Here is a 19,661-nt window from a genome sequence, read left to right on the forward strand (position 1 = left end):
TTGGGCAAGGTTAGGAGATTGTTTGAAAGCCAGGATACATGTCCAAACATCAGTAAGGACAAGATTTTTTTGTTTTTTGGGGGTTATTTTTAAACAGAAAAACCACTCCCTTCCTGACCTCCTGAAGTTTGTGCCCAGGGGAAATCTACCCAACACCTTGAAAAGGCAAGTTTGGGAACAAAAATTCATCAGCTAGCTAGACACTAGGAACCAATGACTATATATTGAATACTGAAAGTAAAGACATTCAAGAATGTTAGATCCAGTTAAAAATGGCAACCTGATCTAAAGTAAATTCATATGGGGGCTTAATGGAAGGGCTTGGGGGAATGGGGGGGGGGGTGGGAAATCAAGCAAGGTCCATGGGGGGTGGACCGGGGCTGGCAGGGTCCATGGGGGGGTGGAAGCAATAGGGCGAGCAAGTAGGGTCTGCAGGGGGGCTGGCAAGATCAGAGAGGCTCACTCATCCCAAACACCCCCAGCCCCCACCATGATACCAAACTGCCCCTGATCCCAAAAACTTCTCCTAGGGTCAGCTAGGGTCAGCTTCACCGGCATTCATTGGTCCCAAGAGCCTGACAGAAGTATGTCTGGGTGGAGGGAGGGGAAGTCAGATTGGGAGGATTGGCTGCTCTGAAGGAGGGTTGGCAGGATGGGGGGAGTTCTCCCCCCCACGCCCAGATGAATAACCCCCACTTCAGTGAGCCAACCCCCTCCTGATCTCACCTGCCTCTCCACCCATCCCAGCTTACTTCCATCTGTTCCCAGCACTGGAAGGATCTTGCAGGATTGGGGCGTTTGGCCAGCTTGGGGAGGCAGGACTGGGGGCTGGCTCATCTTCAGGGTGGGGAGCCATCTGGGGGTGTGGGGAGAGGCCGGGGGGCTAAAAATAGCCCAGTGCTGGGGTGGGATTAGTAAAAGCACAGCCCTGAGGCTGACGCCAGCAGCTGGCCTTTCCCAGCCCCAAGACCGCACTGGGAACTGTATAGAAGTTTAGCTAAAAAGGTCTCGCCAGACCCAATCTAAGACTACTCTGGAGATAATGAACTTGGATGGGGTCAGCCACTTTTAGAATAATCTAAACTTCATGAACTTCTGTACAGTTTACACTTAGGTTGACCTAACTAGGGATCTAAGTGTAAGGTACACACTTGGGCAAACTATGTTAGATCAGGTGGCCATTTTTAATGTGATATGACCTCCCCACACATCTGTACCTAGCCTGACACTGACTTTATGGCATACGCTATTATTATGGCACACAGAATTACCCAATTCCTGAAATTCTTCTTAGACACTACAGGTAATAATGACCCTCCTTCCTTTTGATAGGACTTGATCTCCCAGTAATCAAGCTTCACTTCTTTTGCTAATTGTTTATATGCTCACCCTGGGAATTTTTCCTCTCTCCAATTTCACAATTCAAAAGCTTGTCTATCTTTATCCAAACCAGGCAGTTGGTCCAATAAAAGATATCACTCCCCCAAAATCTTTGCCTCTGGCATAATTCCTGGATCATTATGACTACAACAGTACTCCAACACTACCAAGAATTAATAAAAAAAATACTTAAACCAGAAGATAACTCCCCAATTTTACCTCTTCAAACAATCTGTTCAGTAAACCTTCATCTGAAAAATTATTCTAATGTTGATACTTGTAAGTCACTATCAGTATGATGTAAACCGAAAGGCAAATATAAAAAAAAATGTTGCAATGCACTATGAAAATAAGCTGCAGAAATCAGTCTATACTGCAAATGTAGAAAAACGTATTTGTTCAAGATGATTCCCCTAAAATAGGTTTTGAACCTTTTTTTAACTAGTATATCCCTTCTGGTGGTTGTAGCAGACATGCAGGGGGGTGGCACTTGCATGTAGCTACTGCTGTCACCCACCATGCTGCACCACCACGGCGGTGCACCGCTTTTCCACAGCCAGTTGCATGCCACCCATCGGCCCACACGGGCACACATACAACTAGCCGGGCATGAGGCCTGTCAGCAGCCCATGTAGATGCACATGCAACCAGCAGTGGAAAAGTGGTATAGTAGAGGCACAGGGTAATTGGTGGAAGCGGCAGTGGCTGCTACATGCAAGCCCCCCTGCATCCGAGCTCTCCCCCCAGCATCTGGCCAGTGCCTGTGTGGCCCTGCAGAGGGGCGCTGCTGCCCTCACCCCCCCCCGTCCCTGCTCCTGGGAAGTGGCAGCATGGGGTGGTGGGTGCTGGCAGTAGCCACTGCGTGCGAGCTCCCCCGCTCCATGTCCATTCACAGAAAAGCACCTCTTTGCCATCAGCTACTGGCCGAGGGTGGCAGCGAATCAGGAGAGTGAGCTGGGGTGGAGAGGCACTGTGGTATGCTGTGTGGGGCGAGCGGCAGCCAGTACACCCCTCCCCTTTCCTCAAGTAAGAGGCAACACTGGGGGAAGACACCGCTGCCACACCCCCAGGCCCACTTTGTCCCCGCCTGCCCACACATACCCCCTACGACCGAAGTACCCCCAGTTGACAACCCCTGCCCTAGAAGACTAAGTCACTGAAACTGAATCAATCCTCAAGCAGAAATTCTTGATTCAAAGCCATCACAATTACAATTTCCAATGTATGTGTTAACAAATGGGTCACATATCTAACAAGTGGCATGGATGGAGTGTTGTAGCATGATAGTCCAGGAAGCATAAATGGCAATGGTTTTTTTGTAATATCTTTTATTAAACCAACTGTATAGTTGTGAGATATGCTGAACAAGTTTTTGGACCCAAAGTGCCGTTCCTTAGATCTGAGGAAGAAGCAGGCCCAGGCCAAGCTAAACAACAGTTGTGTTTAACTCTACGTAACTCAAAATAGTCACCTTAAGCAACTCTGACAAGGCATACTGAAATTAGGGATATGAAAGATTAAACAGTTAAATGGTTAAATTATATATTTATACTGTTAATGCATTACAGTTCACATTTAAAACAGACTCTGTTGTGTGAAATCTCATGGTTTACTGGTACTACTTTGCCAGACTAGCTTTCCCTGAGGCAGCCAAACTTGCCTTTTCACACCACCTGCCCCTTCCACCAGCAATTTGTGTTGCAGAAATCAAAATGCTAGAGCTGGGGTGGGGGAGGAGGTGATGGAACTGAGCTGAACCAGTCTTCTCCCTCGAGGAGGAGAGGTGGGAAAGGGGAGGCAAGGCAGGGTGTGACAGCTGGCAGCAGAAGCACCACTTGATGCCTATGTGCGCCTTACTCTGTGGCAAGCAGAGCGGATGCTGGCTACTCCATAGGTATGTGTTATTGGTTAAATGCTTAACCAATATAATTAGAAGAGTTTAAATGACTAATTTTTTAAGTATATGTACATCCATAATTGAAATACATATTTCATGTTCAAAATAGTGCAAATGAAAAAGCCTGAAGCTTAGTTTTGGTTTACTTTTACTATTATTATAAAGTAAACATGCATTAATTAATTTTGTTAATCAATCAAGAGAGTTTTGAAGAGCACCTACAACAGGTGGAGAGTCGAGAGTTTAGGGAATCATCTTCACAAGAATAATACTATTAATTGAGCAAACAAACATTTCCAAACTCTATATGCATTTTGTCAATTATTTAAATAGAACACATAAAAATGTTTGGATCAATTACCCAAAACATTCAACCATCCAAATATTGGACTAAAATATTTCTAAAATTGAAAAAAACATGTAGTTAACCTCAAAATAAACATCTAAACCATCTACAATAAATCTAAAACAACAACACTAAGAAATAATGCTATATAATAAAAAAAATACATTAAATTTTATGGACTGCTTAGGTAACAGTGTCCTTCATCTTATATTCTTTGTTCCTTTCTACCACATCTGCACACTGGTTTAACAGAGAAACAGATTCTGAATAAATATTTTAGTTTTCAATCTACACTAGATTTCCCCCAAATTTTAGAAATGGTGGCTCACTTGCACCAATTTTAGAAATGGTGGCTCACCCAATTTTTCCCAATCATTTACCTAGAGCCTTCATCTCTCATTAGAAGAATTTGTCGCTATTTTCCACGAAACTATCCATCTCTCAACTGCTCTTTAACCATAACTGAGCACCAAATAACACTTAATAGATGCTATGTTATTAGGGGCCTACTGAATTCACGGAGGAAGTAGAGTGCGTGGTGGCTACTTTAATCTTGCATATTCTCCTGTGTGCATCTTGACCCTTGCTCTCGCCTCCTCCCCCATTGCTGATTAGCAGAGGACCCCTCTACTCCTTCCTGATCAGCAGGGAAGCTAAAACCAAAGTTTTAAACATGATGACATTTTTGCCTCCTAACCACTCAGCAGCAAACTGAAGGGTTGTCAGGGCCCCTTCAGCCAATCAGTGGCGGAAGGCAAAAACAGCGCCATATTTAAAAACAGTTTTTGCCTCCCCGTTGATCAGGAGCAAGCCACAAGTGGGGGCCCTCCACCAATCAGCAAGGCGGGGGGCAGGTGGTATGGGGGAACTTGCAAGATTAAAGGAGCCACAGCACCCCCACTTCCACCATGAATTTGGTAGGTTTCTAGTTAGGAGATTTAGCAGTAGCTGCCAATATAATAATCAATATGATGATTCAAGTGAATGTTATGTTAAGTCTTAGATGTCCAGCTGGTTGCCTATGAAGACTTAACGCAAGGCCCCTGAGCTCCTGCCTGGCTGCTGGCCCATATTGCACCAGCTGCAATAGCAGCCAGTCTCTATCTCCTTTCCCTTCCCTTCCTCTGGCTGCCACTTCCTGTGTTCACCCTAGGGGGTTAGGGCAGTGTTAGCAGTGCAGGAAACTGAGGGTGAGTCTGCAACCACATGAAGGGAAAGGAAGAGGGGTTTGCCTCAGTGATCATGTAGCAGTCAGGGGGCTTGTGTTGCAGTGATGGGATGGTCCGCATAACATTGTGCTGCAATGGTCAGGGATGGAAGGAACAGTATCCATGCAGTATGCCTGGTGTGGCCCCTGGTGGCTTAGAAGTTCAACAGCCCTGTATTAAGTCATGGGTACTTGAATTTTTATATTGCTCATTTTTTCAAAGTTTTCCTGGTACATCATTCTGAACAAGGTAACTCTAGGTAGAGATTTCATTCTGTTTTAATAGTAAAAATTCTAATTGCTTGCACTAACCTGGGTCAACCTACTAAGTAGGTTCTCTGGTTACAATACAGTGGCCTCAAATGTACATTCCATTAAGAAAAACTGATGGGCTAACATGCTTAATTTTTAAAACCATCAGTTTTTTCCTCCTGGAAATTTAAACGCTTGTACAATATTTCAAAACTTTCCTGGGATTAACGACCAGGAATTTGGGAAGGTTTGAGTAGATTTGCAAAACTCTAACAATTTGTGAATTGTAATCAGTGAATGCTGTACAATAACAGCAAGGGAAATTTCTTCTTTGACTCCTACAAAATTTGTATTACAGTTCTTAGTCTTCTAGCCAAAAAAGAAAAAAAAACCCTGGGTTCTGGGGTGGTCAAGTCTCACATGGCAATTCTGTGCCTTGCAAATACTGCTTACGGAATTTGTGTGTGATCTAAAGTCATTTGGGGAGCCCAAAATATGTTATAATCCTATATCTGAATACAATGACACACACATGGTAATGACGCTGCAACAGCATAAAGTAAATACTCTATCACTCTGAAAACATAATTTGGACTAGACAGCAAGGTAACTATAGCTAGAAGTCACTTTGGATTTTGTTAACCGAACCAAGGACATAGCAATCCTTAGGAAATCTGTCACACTTACAGGCTACAGAATTAAACACTATCCATATTATGACAGGGTCCTCCTTCTACGGGTTGTCATTCTGCCCCTAGAGTATCCCCTCTTAACCATCAGCCTCACCGCCTCTCAGACCAAACTGCCCTTCCTTTTTCTGCCACACCTTGTTGGTAGTAACCAAGGAACCGGGTTTTCTGTTTGCCACTGAAAAAATCACAGATTTTCCCCTTTAACGGAGAAAAATATGGGAAAACTCAGGTTTCCGCTTGCAGGTTGGCAGGGTTCCAGCCTGCAAGGGGCTGCCATGTGTATGTGCGCATGCACACATGTACATGGTAGCCAGGCAGGGTGGTGGTGAACAGCTCCCTCAGCTCCATCCAGGTAAGTCTATGGGGGTGAGGAGCATAGATGATGTGGCGGGGTTGCATGGGAGCACAGGTGATGCAGCAGGGGGTACGGGGACATGCTCCTCCCCGAGATTTCTGCACCTACTGTAGGGCACGAACTGCAGCTGTAGGCAGGAGCTGCCTCCATGACCCAGCAGGCGGGATCTGGCATAGCTGCCAGAGTGAGGCGTGGCGGAGGCAAGGAGTTATGCTCCCCAGTGCTGCCAGATGGGCAGGAGGGCACCTCGTCATGGTGGTGCATTGCTCCCTCTGCACCTGGTCCTGGGCCATGGAGGTGGCTCCTACCTTGAGATGATCTGACCAGGCTGCAGGCCTATGCCCTGATGTGGGCACAGAAATCTGAGGGAGCACGTGCCCTCCACTACATTGTCTGTGCCCACACACCCCAATTCCCCATGCACCCAGCCCCTTTCTTACACGCTTGGGGGCTAGGGCCTGGGGGTTGAAGGCAGCAGGTTGGGAGTGAGAGGCACCAGCAGGGATGGGGGAGTTGTGGGTCAGGAGTGAGTGGCACTGGTAGGGCCAGGGGAATGTGGATTGGGAATGAGGGGCATCAGCAGGGCCAAGGGACTGTGGGTCAGCAGTGAGGGGCAGCAGGGCCCAGGGGCTGTGGGTAGGGAGTCAGGGGCACTGGTAGGCCTGCAGGGAGCTGTAGGTTGAGAGTGAGGAGAAATAGCAGGGGCAGAGCACCAGTATATCAGGGCTGCTCAATGCTACAAAGCAGTGGCGAGGGACAGCCGTAGCTGGGCCTGCGCCCTGGTGATTGAAGGGGGCAGGGAGAGCTCTGATTTTCCATGAGTAAAAAACCAAAATCAAAAGCCAATATATACAGGTATTTAGAATTTACTTTATTATAACTGAGGCACTGGTTGGCTTCCAAACTGCTTTAAAATTGTAAATATATCAATAAAACATTGTGTTCAACTGCTACCTCTATATCTATATACTGTATATTGATATACATGTACAGATATAGAGATATCAGCAAAAGAGAGAGAGAGAGAGTAAGAGAGATCTTTTTTTCTAGGTATAGATATATAGTGGTGTTTCATTTCAGTTGTGGAAAAATGCAGATTTTGGGGTTATAAAGCAGAAAGTTTGGTATTTTTATTGGAGGAGTTGGGATTTTTATAGACAGAGAAACTCAGGACCCCTGGTAATAACCTCTAGAAAATAGGAGGTTGCCCCAGGATTTCCCAGATAGGAGGTTGCCTCAGATTTTGCCTTAAAGGCTAATTGCGTGGATCCATCCATCCCTACACCACAGTCCATGCCTTACAGATGTTATCACTCACTGAAATTCGTTCAACACACTTGGGACCTCTGTGCTCCTGGACCCTCTGATCCCACATTCAGCCCCTCTCTGGGCTACGGGCCCCAATCTCCAGCTCTACTCCCAGACTTCTGATCCTCTCTGCCCTGTTCCTAGGCTCTGGCCTTGCTCCCAGGGCCAGTTGGGACCTCCTCCATGACATAATCCCTTCCACAAACTTCTAGATGTTATTCAGTGCTGCTTACACTAGCTCAGATGTTCAGGCCAGAGCCCTGCTGCAGCCCTGCTACCCAGAGCTCTCTACTGCAGCACTGGTGCCTAGATCTCCTCTTCCTGTGGCTCCTGGGCCTAGCCTACATGACCAGCTCCAGCTCTGGGCCTATATAGCTCAAGGCCAGCCTCCTTTTGGTCAGATGACTCCCTAATCATCCCCCTTTACCATCTCCAGGCTGCTTCTCAGGCAGCTGCACTCACCTAAAGTAACAGGTGCACCATGCACCTTGTCACAATATATATATGTAAGTGGAAAAATTTAACTGTTATTTCTGCATTTGCTTGTGTAAATGAATGCAGAAGGTCCATTCAATTTACTAAAATTAAACTAGTATAACACTTAATGATAGTTTTTTTACATTCAAGATTTATGCCAGCATCAGGTTAAAAGTATTAGTATATAAACATATACTTAGTATGCATGTACTCCTTTGGAACTTACCATAGTATCAGATGTTGATTGAGAATGTAGAGATTGGCTCTGACTGGCTGGAGCTCTCCAAAGATTAACTAAATCATCAAAGTCTATAGAAAGAGGAAAGAGACTAAGTATTCAAATATTCAACATTTTTGGATTGACAAGGGAAGGTACAAAAAAATGCGAGTAGAATCAAAAAGAGTCATAACAGAGGTTTGCAATTTCACTAAAACAGTTGCGTGCATTGTAAAACTCATTTTGCAGATCAGAAAGCTATAAATGCAGGGACTGCATCAGCCAGCACACCCTGAGACTAAAGAGAGGCTGCAGTAAAAAACAGTATACAGCAAAAGTATATAGCAGTTTAGGATAACTGTATTCATCTGAAACTCCAGCTGCATAAAGTTTAATCAACTTAAGTGATCAGATCCAAGTTTAATAACATGAACATGATAAAAATCTACACACAGAAAACAAATATAATGAACAAGTGGAGGTCCCTGCCTCAAAGACCTTAGAATTTAATTTTAGGTTTTACCATATTTTAAAAAGGCACAATTGGTAGCAACAGAGTAAGCATAACGTAAGCCCATTGTTCTAATACTAAAAGTGAAATGTGCCACACATACCACACTGTATGGCACAGGAACCCTTCAAAGTGGGAAGGGCTGCAGTCTCTTCACTTCATAACCTTGAGCCCTAGCTAATTGTTAAGATATTTTAATTTTTTTTCTTAATAAAAAGGTGCCAGTAGGTAAATATCTTAGACTAATATTATTATATAGACTATCAACGACTGATATCAGAATATAGATACATGGGAAATGGGAGTGCCATCTTAAAGCCATAGGCATTAAGAAGTATTCACATCACGTTCTATACTCTTGGTAAAAAGGAATAAGGGCGCATAGCGTGTGGTCCGCAAAGGTCACCACTAATCAAGAAACTCTGATCCTGAGCACATGAACATGCACAACAGAAGTGAAAAGTCTACATGAACTCAATGCATATTCCCTCTTGACATTCCTTACAATGACATTTCATAGTATGTCTTAAGAGTATCAGTCTGTTAATGTTAGCTATCAGAAGTGAATTGAGATTCTGGATAGCCTTCCAATAGTAATAGTGGAGCCAAAAAAACTAATTAGGTTTAAGTTGGAACTTGATCAGTTTATCACCAAGATTATTGATAGCTGCCTGAAATAGCAAGAGACTGGACTCTATGACACAGAACTTCTTTCCTATTTATGTGCCTGATATCTTAGGACTGCAACGCTGTGAAGACAACTTTGCATTTAAAAGCCGCTCATATTAATGACTGCCTGAACTTCCTCACTGTTACTGTGATAACCCTCTTACAATTTCTAATTAGTTTAACTCTCCCCACCAATATTTTGCATCAAATGAACCAGATGATGTAATAGATCTTTTAAATCAGTAACCTCTAAAAAACATACAAATGCAAAGTTTACGATTATCCACACAGTATAGACTAGGTAAAGTATGATTTTACATTTTTAAGAAAACTGTGTAACATCATGGAGCTGATCCTTTAAGCTTTCATTCAACTAACAATGACAATTTGCAATGATTTTCAAAAAAGAAAAACTCAGAGATAAATGAATTCTAAACTAGAAGAATGTTTGCCCTAAAAACAAAGTATTGAAATTGTCACTTACCACTTATGCAACTTCTTTGAGCTATGAGGCTGTCTCCAAGGGAACAATTTAAATCAAATATGTAGCGCCCAAGGTAACAGTTCTTCACCATCTGCTTCAAATGTTCATAGAAGTGGCAATGGTATAACAGAGCTTGAAGGGCAGGTTTTCCTATTTGAGATACGCCAGACTCTTCATCATGTACACAAGGACCCTGAGGAAACAAGGTTCATATACATACATACATACATACCTTAAACAGGAATCTATATTACAGAACAAACTGCCCCTAGGAAAATAAAGTAAGAACCTTTCCTATAAATTTAACCAAAGGAAGAACAGCACATACATTATATTTAAAATTGACAACCTTATCTTACCAATACATTCAGTCATAATGAGATGCATTGATTTCTAAATATTCATTAATAATGAAAAGCAGTTTGGACATGTTTTTGGAAAAATCACAAGTAGTGACTTTTAAAAGCAGGAGAAAATAAAATTATTCTAAATTAAAAGTAAATCTTGGTCACAACCAGTATTTTAGCACTACTTTTCCATCCTTTCTGACTGGTAAAACCAATGCAGAACATTAATTATTTTTGCTATTTCACTTTTACTCCAATTAAAGAACATGCAGTTCTTTGACAAAGAATTTTGTGCTTCATGTAAACTGTTAATGAGTTAGTTATAGGGCTGCACTCTATGCTCAGAGGGTGTCAGCAATATGCTTTGGTTGTATCAACCATGACAACTGCATACTCTGGGAATTTTGCAGACATTAAGTATGATGACATTGCATCAAACTTTTGATATCCAAAACTCTGCCAGTTTAAAAACCGTGTGCCAAGTACTTTATGGCCAGAGGGATGAGTTAAAAGGCACTGGCGTAATTCACTAGTTTTATTCACAGTGTGCACTGACATCAGCAATCTTGAGATAACATAATATGTTGTAGTCCAGTAACATCAAATTACATAGGCTGAATTTACTGATGGCTGAAGTTTGTTATGTTGTTTTCAAAAGAGGGTAGGGGGAAGAAGGAGAGTAGAAAGCTCTCCATTGTTATCAAGATGATTTACTGCATTGTTGTCACTGAAGTTAACATATTCCATTCCAAAATTTGGTCTCCAAACACTCAGGCTCGACTGGTGAACTCCGAGTGGTGGGGCAGTGGAGCATTCCAGAGGAGCAGCAGGGGGTTTTATAGCCATCTGGCAGCGAGGGGGGGAGGGGTTTGCAGCCGGCCGGGAGCAGGGATGTTTGCAGCCTCCCTCTACAGGCCGGAGTGTCCTGCAGCACTAACACTTTTAAGCATTTGCAGAGGGGATATCTTTATGTTCTTAAACATTCCTCTATTATTCCCTATATCCTGTTGTTATTTTTTCTTTTGAACTTACTTACATTAGCTGGACCACAGACAAATCATCTCTTACTCAGGGAGAAGAAAGGCTATTTCTCCTTAGCCCCAACATGAATTCTAATTGTAATTTTACATTGTAAATTGGCTGCTTAAATATCAATAGTTTTATATATCTGCCAGGTACCATGAAACACTGCTGGATAATATCTTTCAGCATGCATGCTTATTAAATGACGAGTGCAATGTCAGTTAAATTGTGTGTCTTAATAAGAATCAGAATCATGTTGACCCAAGTCAGAACTATTACTTGTTACAAATTTGTTATGCCTCATCTGTAGTATTTTGATTTCATCCGTCTTTTTCATCTTACTTTCAAGCTTTTGATGTTTATTTTATATAACATGAGAACATTTAATAAACAATTTATAAACATATACAAAAAAGTTCCCATGTTTATATCTTGCTACTAGATAGAATACTATTCTAAAAGTATAGCGATTAAATTTAACTGTTTGTATAAACAATTTTTATAAAAGACTGAAACAAGGCCCGGATTAGCGTGTGCCTACTTCCATGTTCTCCTTCCTTGCAAGATGTAGCAGTTGATTTTGGATGCATACTAACCACATCTTTCTTGCCCTCACAGGTTGAAGTTGGGAATTGTGTTCCCCCTTACTGGCTGGTCATCTGGAAGACAACCTTTCTGTTCCTCCAAAGGGACTTATAAGGTCCATCTACAGATTGTTAGTTCAAATCTTCTGTTACAGGCAAAACATCCAAAATGCCTGAGGGGCTGGCATGGTTATGGAAGGCTGTGGTGGCACCAAATGAGTGACAGCACTGATGCACTAAGGATATACAATTCTTAAACAGGCTAGGACCTAGGTGAAGGACTCTGAAGTAACCTGATGACTGAGGGGACAGGGTGCTTCAATGGAGGATGGAGACAGACTATTCTCTGTAGCTACAGGGTAGATACAGTAAAAAATTACTTGGTTAACTGATAAAATATTTGTCAAATAATGGTCAAATATTTTAAGCATTAATTTATGAGAATAGTGGAGAGAAAGACTAAATATTCAGTAGGTTAAGATAATTACGCTAATTACAGAAAGCAAGTTATTTAACTGTTATTGTGACAGTTAACTACCAATAGTAAATTCTAAAAAACTTTAATGATTTTAATGACTATCAATGTTTGGCAAATGTAAATATGTAAGATATTCAAGACACTAAGGATATTCAAGGTGCACAGGAGCCAGTGACACAGGACCAGCAAAGAAGCCAGCAAACAAGGGATTTTGAGTGGTGAGTTTTTTGGCGAGTTTTCTCAATCACTTCTTGCTTACTGCCTTCACTGTAAGCGTGCTAAGTGGAAGGAGATGAAGGAGAAAGGGAATTTTTTAAGGAAGCAATTCTATTTATTTATTTTTTCAGGACTGGAGTTATGGGTTACAAACGTGCTCCAAGCACAAGGTCAAAGAGATTCTAGTCAGAAGTCCAGAACAAATTTTGGTTCTGCATAACAATTGTCGTGAGCTAACTGGTGCCTGAACATCTGACTGTCCTAACAGAACGTAACTGAAACCATTAAGTTTATTCTGAAGCTTTAAGGGAGAATAAAGGTATGGCAAAATATATACTCATTTACCATGCCAGTCATGCCCAGATCTAGAAGTCACTGGATGTGGTAACTGTTTCTGACATGACTATTGATATGTGGGCTAAATGCTCTTGGAACAGGGTAAGGGATATGGACACTGGAGAATCATTTACTAGCCTGAACTATTTTAAAGAAAATCATTAGGTAGAATGAAGGAGGGTCTAATCTGCAAACACAACAGTAAATTCTGTTAAGGGAGCTTGTAGGAGCAGGAAAAAAAATTCTTATGCTTGGTCTCATACCTCCCCAACAGATAAAGCTTTTCAAAATAGTTCCACACATCTCATCAGCAACAATGTCAAACCCATCAGTAGGAATGTAGAGATGGTTTTGGGAAGTACGTTATAAAAAACTCAAAAGCTGTAACTTGCTTTCACAAGAGAGATCGCTACTCTGCTAAACAAAGATGTATTCTCAGTTCACCCAAAACAAACTGTTAATCTGAATTTTTCATAATCTGCCAAAATGTCACTACTATAAAAGAAGCCATCAGCTGCATTTTAAACAGTAATTACTGCTCTGAAGTATACAGATAAAACAGTAATTATTATTCTCTTTCAAACTTACTGAAGGTTTGATAACAATATATTTATATATTTTATTTACACACAAAAGTTTTCCATTTATACCATACACTTAAATACCACATATGCACTAGAATACAGTTTTATTTTTAATTATGCCACCTTAAGCATAGCAATCTCATGCCAAAGACAAATAGCCCCTCACCTGCCAAACACAATCTTTCTTCTCTTCAGTAGGCATTGGGATCACAAGAAGGTTCTGAAGAATAAAAGCAGCCTAAAAGAAAAGAAAAGTGTCAATACTGCCATCTTGCCGAAGCTGCTGAACAAAACAAAGCACCAGATTCAACAGCACTGTAACAGCATCATAGGTCAAACTGGCATGTTAATCAGCAACTCACTGTACTAGCTTAAACATTCCTGAAGCCATTTGAAATTTCAAGATTTACTGTGGCACAAAAAGGATGCAATCAATTTAAAAATCCTAAAACATCACCTAAGAACACTAACACAAAAGCATCAGAGGGAAAAACTCTTTTCAGTTTACTTTATGGAACTGATGGTATTTTATACAGCAGTTCACTGTTTTCCCAATATAATTGATTTATCTGGATTTCACATAATAGCTAGAGAAGAGAAAAATATTTTGAAAGAGCAAAACTAATGTTATTATAAAAATATCAAAAGAGAGAAGAAATATGGGCCAGGTGCAATATCAAAAACTATTTAAGTATTAATTTTACAATAACTAAATTCAAGTTGACCGAGTCTTTTTATAACACAGAAATGCAGGTCTTTCAACAATTGTCCCCAGTATCTCACATGCACACCTACGGAAACTGCTTTGTTTAAACTGTAAAACACTTGATGCTGGGACAACGTCTATTTGCATACAGGGCTAAGTTCAGTGTTACCTCCTAAGTAAGAGTCCAATCGCCACTTAGAAGACTTCCTTCTTTAAATATCCTGGGGTGTTTTTGGTATGTTTTGGACTTAATAAAATGTGAAAAAAGAATTCTGATAATTAATTTTTAAAATAACTACAAAAGTTGATCCCAACTGTTCTACAATGATCTGGACACCAAGAGATTTACATTTTTGGAGCATTTTTGTGCAGAAGTGTTCTACATTGTTTTACTTTAGAATAGGTATATTGTTGAGAAAACATTTCTCAGAAGTATTTTAATATCTTAAAACTGAATTATAAAAGCTTGAATCCTTACATTTTGGTTGTACAATGGGCACGGAAAGAAACTGAAATGTCACATTATTGCTGTGCTAAATTCTTCCATTACAATTTAAAAAAATCTAAATATTTAGCTGAATATTTCTAGCTCTAACTTTTAATAGATGATACCTCATACAGTTAGATGCTGTATTGTAATTGTAGGGGAATAAAAGAAGAAAACTGCTATTTCATTTCAAAATGAGAAGCAGGTTATATTAAATTCATAAACTTCTCCTAGATTCACGATTTGGATAAATATGTACTTAGCTCTGAGTTAAGACATGAGAACAAAGCTCATAGCTTTATTTCATCAGCCCACTGCTCAGTCTCTAAATAGTTCAGAAGGCTTCTTCAAGTCAAGGAAAAATATCCTTTATACTCATAAAAGATAAGAGACTTCTGCTTAAGTTATGAAGCTCATTACTTATTGTGCATTTCTCATGCACTGGCAAAATCTACTTCCAGTGCTTCTCCATGAAGTGCGAGCACTATATCCATCAGGCACTGTTAACACTGTAAACAATGCTAGTCTATTCAAGAACTTGCAACAGAGACCATGAAAAATACATTGATTTCAAAGCTATATTCAATTTACTGTATTTGAGCATTTTGGTAGTCTGAGCTGTGTAGAGAAAATGTACTAGGAAATACACTCAGGGATTTTTTTTGTTTTGTTTTTTTTTTACTTAAACCACTCAAGATATAACATATGAAGCCCTGGCACACATTTCAATTATGACATGATTGAGATGCAAATCTATAACATGCTATATATACACAGACCAATTTATAGCATCATAGCAGGGAAAGCCAGGCACAAAAAATGTTCCACATATATTGTAGAAGACCTTTGAGTCTGGTTGGTATGGACCCTTAAATTGAATAGGTAGCATGTGTGTCTGACCCAGAACTACCCCACACCAATCTGACTCTCAGTTGATAAACTGGATCAGTTTGGGGCACCACAACTAAAAACTGCACATGCAGCTGGGCTTCACAGGGATGTTTTATAGCCAGAAGTAAAGGGGAAGTGGAGTCAGGAAGCCTCTCCCTAGCCCTGGCTCCAAGGCCCCTGGCTTTTGAATCATGTATGGAGCCGGGCTGTCTGGTGGTTTTTAGGCCTGGGGATGCCCTGGGTCCTGGGACAAAGCCACCCCTTGGGCAGCAGGCAATTGTGGCTTCAGGACTCCTGCTACTGGGATCTGAGGAATTTATATGCCCCATCCCAAATATTGCACACCTTGCCATATTTCCTCATATCTAAATCACACCATTAGTTTTATGTTTGCCAGAGGCCATGGAAGAACAAAAGCTATTTAATAAATAGTTTATAGTTTAAGTGAATGACTACTGAGTGAAATTAAAAAGAAATAGTTAAGATATTCTATTACACTATGCTTTGTTCACAGAACTACCCAATCTTCGGCGAAGAATACTGAGATAGGCTTTCATATGTCACTTCTGTAACCCATACATTTGTTAAAATAAACTTTTCTAATATCTACAAAAAGAAAATCAACTACTACATTTTATGTTAAGCTAATTGATGAGAATAAAATGAACATACCATTAAATTTCTTTCAACACCAAAGAAAGAAGACACAAGCATTTCGACATCTCCACATTGCATATATCATTGTTTTTCATAATGTTATAAATATATACAGCAAGAATGGTTAGGGATTATTCTTATAATGCTTCAAGCAGTAAGAGCAAAAGATATCTTTCTAAGCACCTTACTGTTTTTATGGCTCAAATGAAACTAGCATATCAGTGAAACAGATTACTTCTGCTTTTACATTAGTAATCATGTCTCTTCAGTGCTTTTCAACTGAATGCTAAGTGAAGAAGGTGAAAAAAAATTTTTCATTAGGTAGCATTTAACTTGTGAAGGAGCAGGAATGTTGTGCCATCATGAATAAATCCTCTCACAAACAGCTTAATTTTCATATAATTGTTTTCATTCTTTATGACCTTAAAGGTTTTACAGATGTATATTCATGAACAACAGAACAGAAAAAAAAGCATACCTCCCGGCGTACCATGCTACATTCAGATTGATCCAGAAATATGTTTATTACTGTTCCCCATAATCCTCCAGAAATGTTCTGACAGCTGTCTGCTAAAGCAATGCATCCTGCTTCAAGAGATGTAAGAGCTGATCCAATTCCAAGTGATGTGAATCTTACCTGGAAGAAATTCACAAGATAAGGTAAAAAAAAATTATAGTAAAATGCAATATTTTACAATTTTTGCTCAAACTTCTACTATGAAGCATACAGTCCTAATCCCTAAACTACCTTGAAAAGTTACTGACTGACTCGTATTCCAAAGCTTTTATACCCCTTTTATATCCCTTCAAAAGCTTTAAATATTGAGACTACAAAATTCTATCCACCTAAGTAACAAATGCAGACATGCCTAGAAAGCTGAGTAAGTATCCAGAAGTCTTTAGGGTGATCTGAGAATACCTCAATTTTTGCAATATTATATATAAAAATAGCTGATCATACGTTTATGCTAACAATTATAAACAAAATATCAAGGGCTTAACATTTAATATTATTTGACAAGTAATGGAATGTGGATGCCTTACTTAAGTCTACAAATACATGCAACATTTTTGTATACATGTTATCATACCTCAACCTTTTTTTAAAACCTAAACTGTGCTCAGCAGTGTAACTAGAGGGTAGAGAGAGAAAGGAAGAGTGAGTGGGGGCACCAACTTAGGCAGGTCACAAATATAGGTGTTGCTGTCACTATCAGGCCAGCACTACAACAGTGCAGTGCCACTGGAGAGGGTATAAAACTGCTGCTGCCCAGCCACACCTCTGACTATACTAGTATTGGTACCTGGCTGGCCTGCTCTTCTTTTCAACGACATTCAAACTTAAAAAATAAATTAAGATCCCCATTCACAGTTGTCAAGGAAACACCACAAGAATCTTACTAGCCAGGTTTAAAGCTTCAGTTCTATTTCAAATATTGTTTAAGACACTGCTTAGCATTCAGCACCACTCTGAGGAGTAAGTATAAAAATTAGATTCCATTTTTATTGCATCGACTGATTCATGTTAAATGATCATGTTACAGTGATTCTGTAGCCATGACAGTCCAGGTTTTATGCAAGAGGCAAGGATTTTTGGGGGGTGATATCTTTTATTGAACCAATTGACATGGTTGGAGTAAAGATAGACAAGCTTCTGAATGCAAGACATTCTTTATCAGGTCTGAGGAGGGAAGCAAGCAAGCACAGCCTTCATGTTAAAAGGAATTTTATTTTGCACACACACACACACACACACACACACACACACACACACACACACACACACACACACACACACACTTCTGCTTATAGTTAATAGAAAGAAAGTGCAGAAATCTTACCCATAGTAACTAAAAACAAAGTGACGCACTAAAGAACTATGGCGATGACATTCATTTGATGATACATTTTAAATTTTTCTGTTAAAGTAACACATGGATACACTGACCACATTTAAAATTGTATCAATTTTTTAAGCCTCATCATTAAAATATAATTTAAAAAATTTGATACATGCATTTCTTAAACTTGGAATGACTATTTTACTGCCACAGTACACTAACCTCAGGGTCTCTGTCTACCCATAACGGAATCAGCCATGCCAGACCTAGTCGAGAAGGATCTTCTTCTTCACTGTTTTCATAAGGCAAGAACCAGAGAGAGATCAAATCCTGGTCAGAAAGTAAAAAGCAAAGCAATATGTTTTAGAAAGTAACCTTTCGAGCATGACCAGGTTTTGTTTTTCTAAAGCTTATTGCAACTTACAGAGTGCCAATATTGTAGGGCACAAATACTGACTTAAACCCTGCAAAATTACCTACACTTACTTAAATCTATTCATTGAGTAAAATTAAGTACATGTGTAAATCTTCACAGGATTAGGTTCTGAATGATAAACAGATCCCCCCCAAACCGCAGAAACTTCAGATGAAAATACTGTGAATCATTTTAACTCAGAAGAGGATAACTAAGTTCAGCAGAACAGTGGGAAACAAAAAACTCAACACTAATTCTAATATAATAAAAGCCTTAGTGCGTCTGTGTGTCCATCCATAACGCTTTATTCGCACTCTGATTGGTTGTCTCGGCAGCCAATCACAATGCTGACTGAAACAACCAGAGTGCTCTGCACAGACAAACACACACGGTGGAGTGCCACTGTGATGGTGGGGACAGAGGGGCTGGAGCTGTGGGGTGAAGCCAGCAGTGCTGGCCCCACCCCTCCTGGCCCTGCTCCTTGGAGGCAGATGGCAGGGCTGGAGCAGGGGCAGGGGCAGGGCAAAGCCAGCGGCGCTGGCCTTGCATTCCCTCTGGCCCTGGTCCTTGGAGGCAGTGATGGTGCAGAGTGCTGGTGGCATATCAGGGCTGCTCAGCACAAAGCAGCAGAGGAGGAGGGGGAGGAGACAGCAACAGCTGGACCTGCATCCTGGTGAACAAAAGGAGCAGAGGGAGCCCTGATCTTGCATGATAAAAAAAATAGAGGTGCACTGATACATTGGTCCCATATCGTACTGGCACCGATAACAGGAAAACTAACATTATCAGCAACTGGTTTCTTTTGGCTGATAATGTCACCAATAAATGCTGCGTGCATCCCCGCAGCTGCAGTGCAGCACGCAGGTTGCCAGGAGCGCAGCCTGGCAGTGTGAAGAGCAGTGTCCGGCTGGTTAGTCTGTTCGGGGAAGGAAGAGGTGTATCGGGGGGGGGGGGGTGAACAAAGGCCCCTGCACCAAGGGAGGGAGCGGGGTTGGCGCTAGGGCTGGCACTGCGTAGCCAGGGTGGGGTGGGCGGGTGGGGCCTGGGACAGAGCCACAGCTTGTCGGGGGGGGGGGGGGGAAGGCAGCTCCCACCACTGCACTTGCTCTGGGAGGGTATGGGTGGGGCTGGCTGTACCCCCTGGATCTGTGTGTGGGGCGAGGGTGGGCTGCTGTTGTGGGCTGGGCCAGGCTGAGTTCGAGGAGGGAAGAAGCAGCGCTTGGAGGCCTATGGGGGGGCTACCTCAAAATTGACCATAGCCCCCCCCCACCGCGGGCCCCAAACACAGCCCAGCCCAGCTC

General features: G+C 41.2%; 1 protein-coding gene across 3 annotated transcripts in view; it reads right to left on the minus strand.

Annotated features, from left to right (window-relative positions):
* The window catches only part of RTTN (rotatin), a 147,287-nt gene that overhangs the window by 45,152 nt on the left and 82,474 nt on the right, over positions 1-19,661 (minus strand). For all 3 annotated transcript variants that reach the window (XM_059724270.1, XM_059724269.1, XM_059724271.1), the window contains exons 30-34: positions 18,168-18,275; positions 16,583-16,741; positions 13,530-13,601; positions 9,796-9,988; positions 8,141-8,223 (exon numbers count right to left, since the gene is read on the minus strand). In XM_059724270.1, the coding sequence (XP_059580253.1) occupies positions 8,141-8,223; positions 9,796-9,988; positions 13,530-13,601; positions 16,583-16,741; positions 18,168-18,275 (615 nt within the window). The remainder of the gene's footprint in view (positions 1-8,140; positions 8,224-9,795; positions 9,989-13,529; positions 13,602-16,582; positions 16,742-18,167; positions 18,276-19,661) is intronic.

The sequence above is a fragment of the Alligator mississippiensis genome, chromosome 3 (assembly GCF_030867095.1).
Source record: "Alligator mississippiensis isolate rAllMis1 chromosome 3, rAllMis1, whole genome shotgun sequence".
Lineage (NCBI taxonomy): Eukaryota > Metazoa > Chordata > Crocodylia > Alligatoridae > Alligator > Alligator mississippiensis.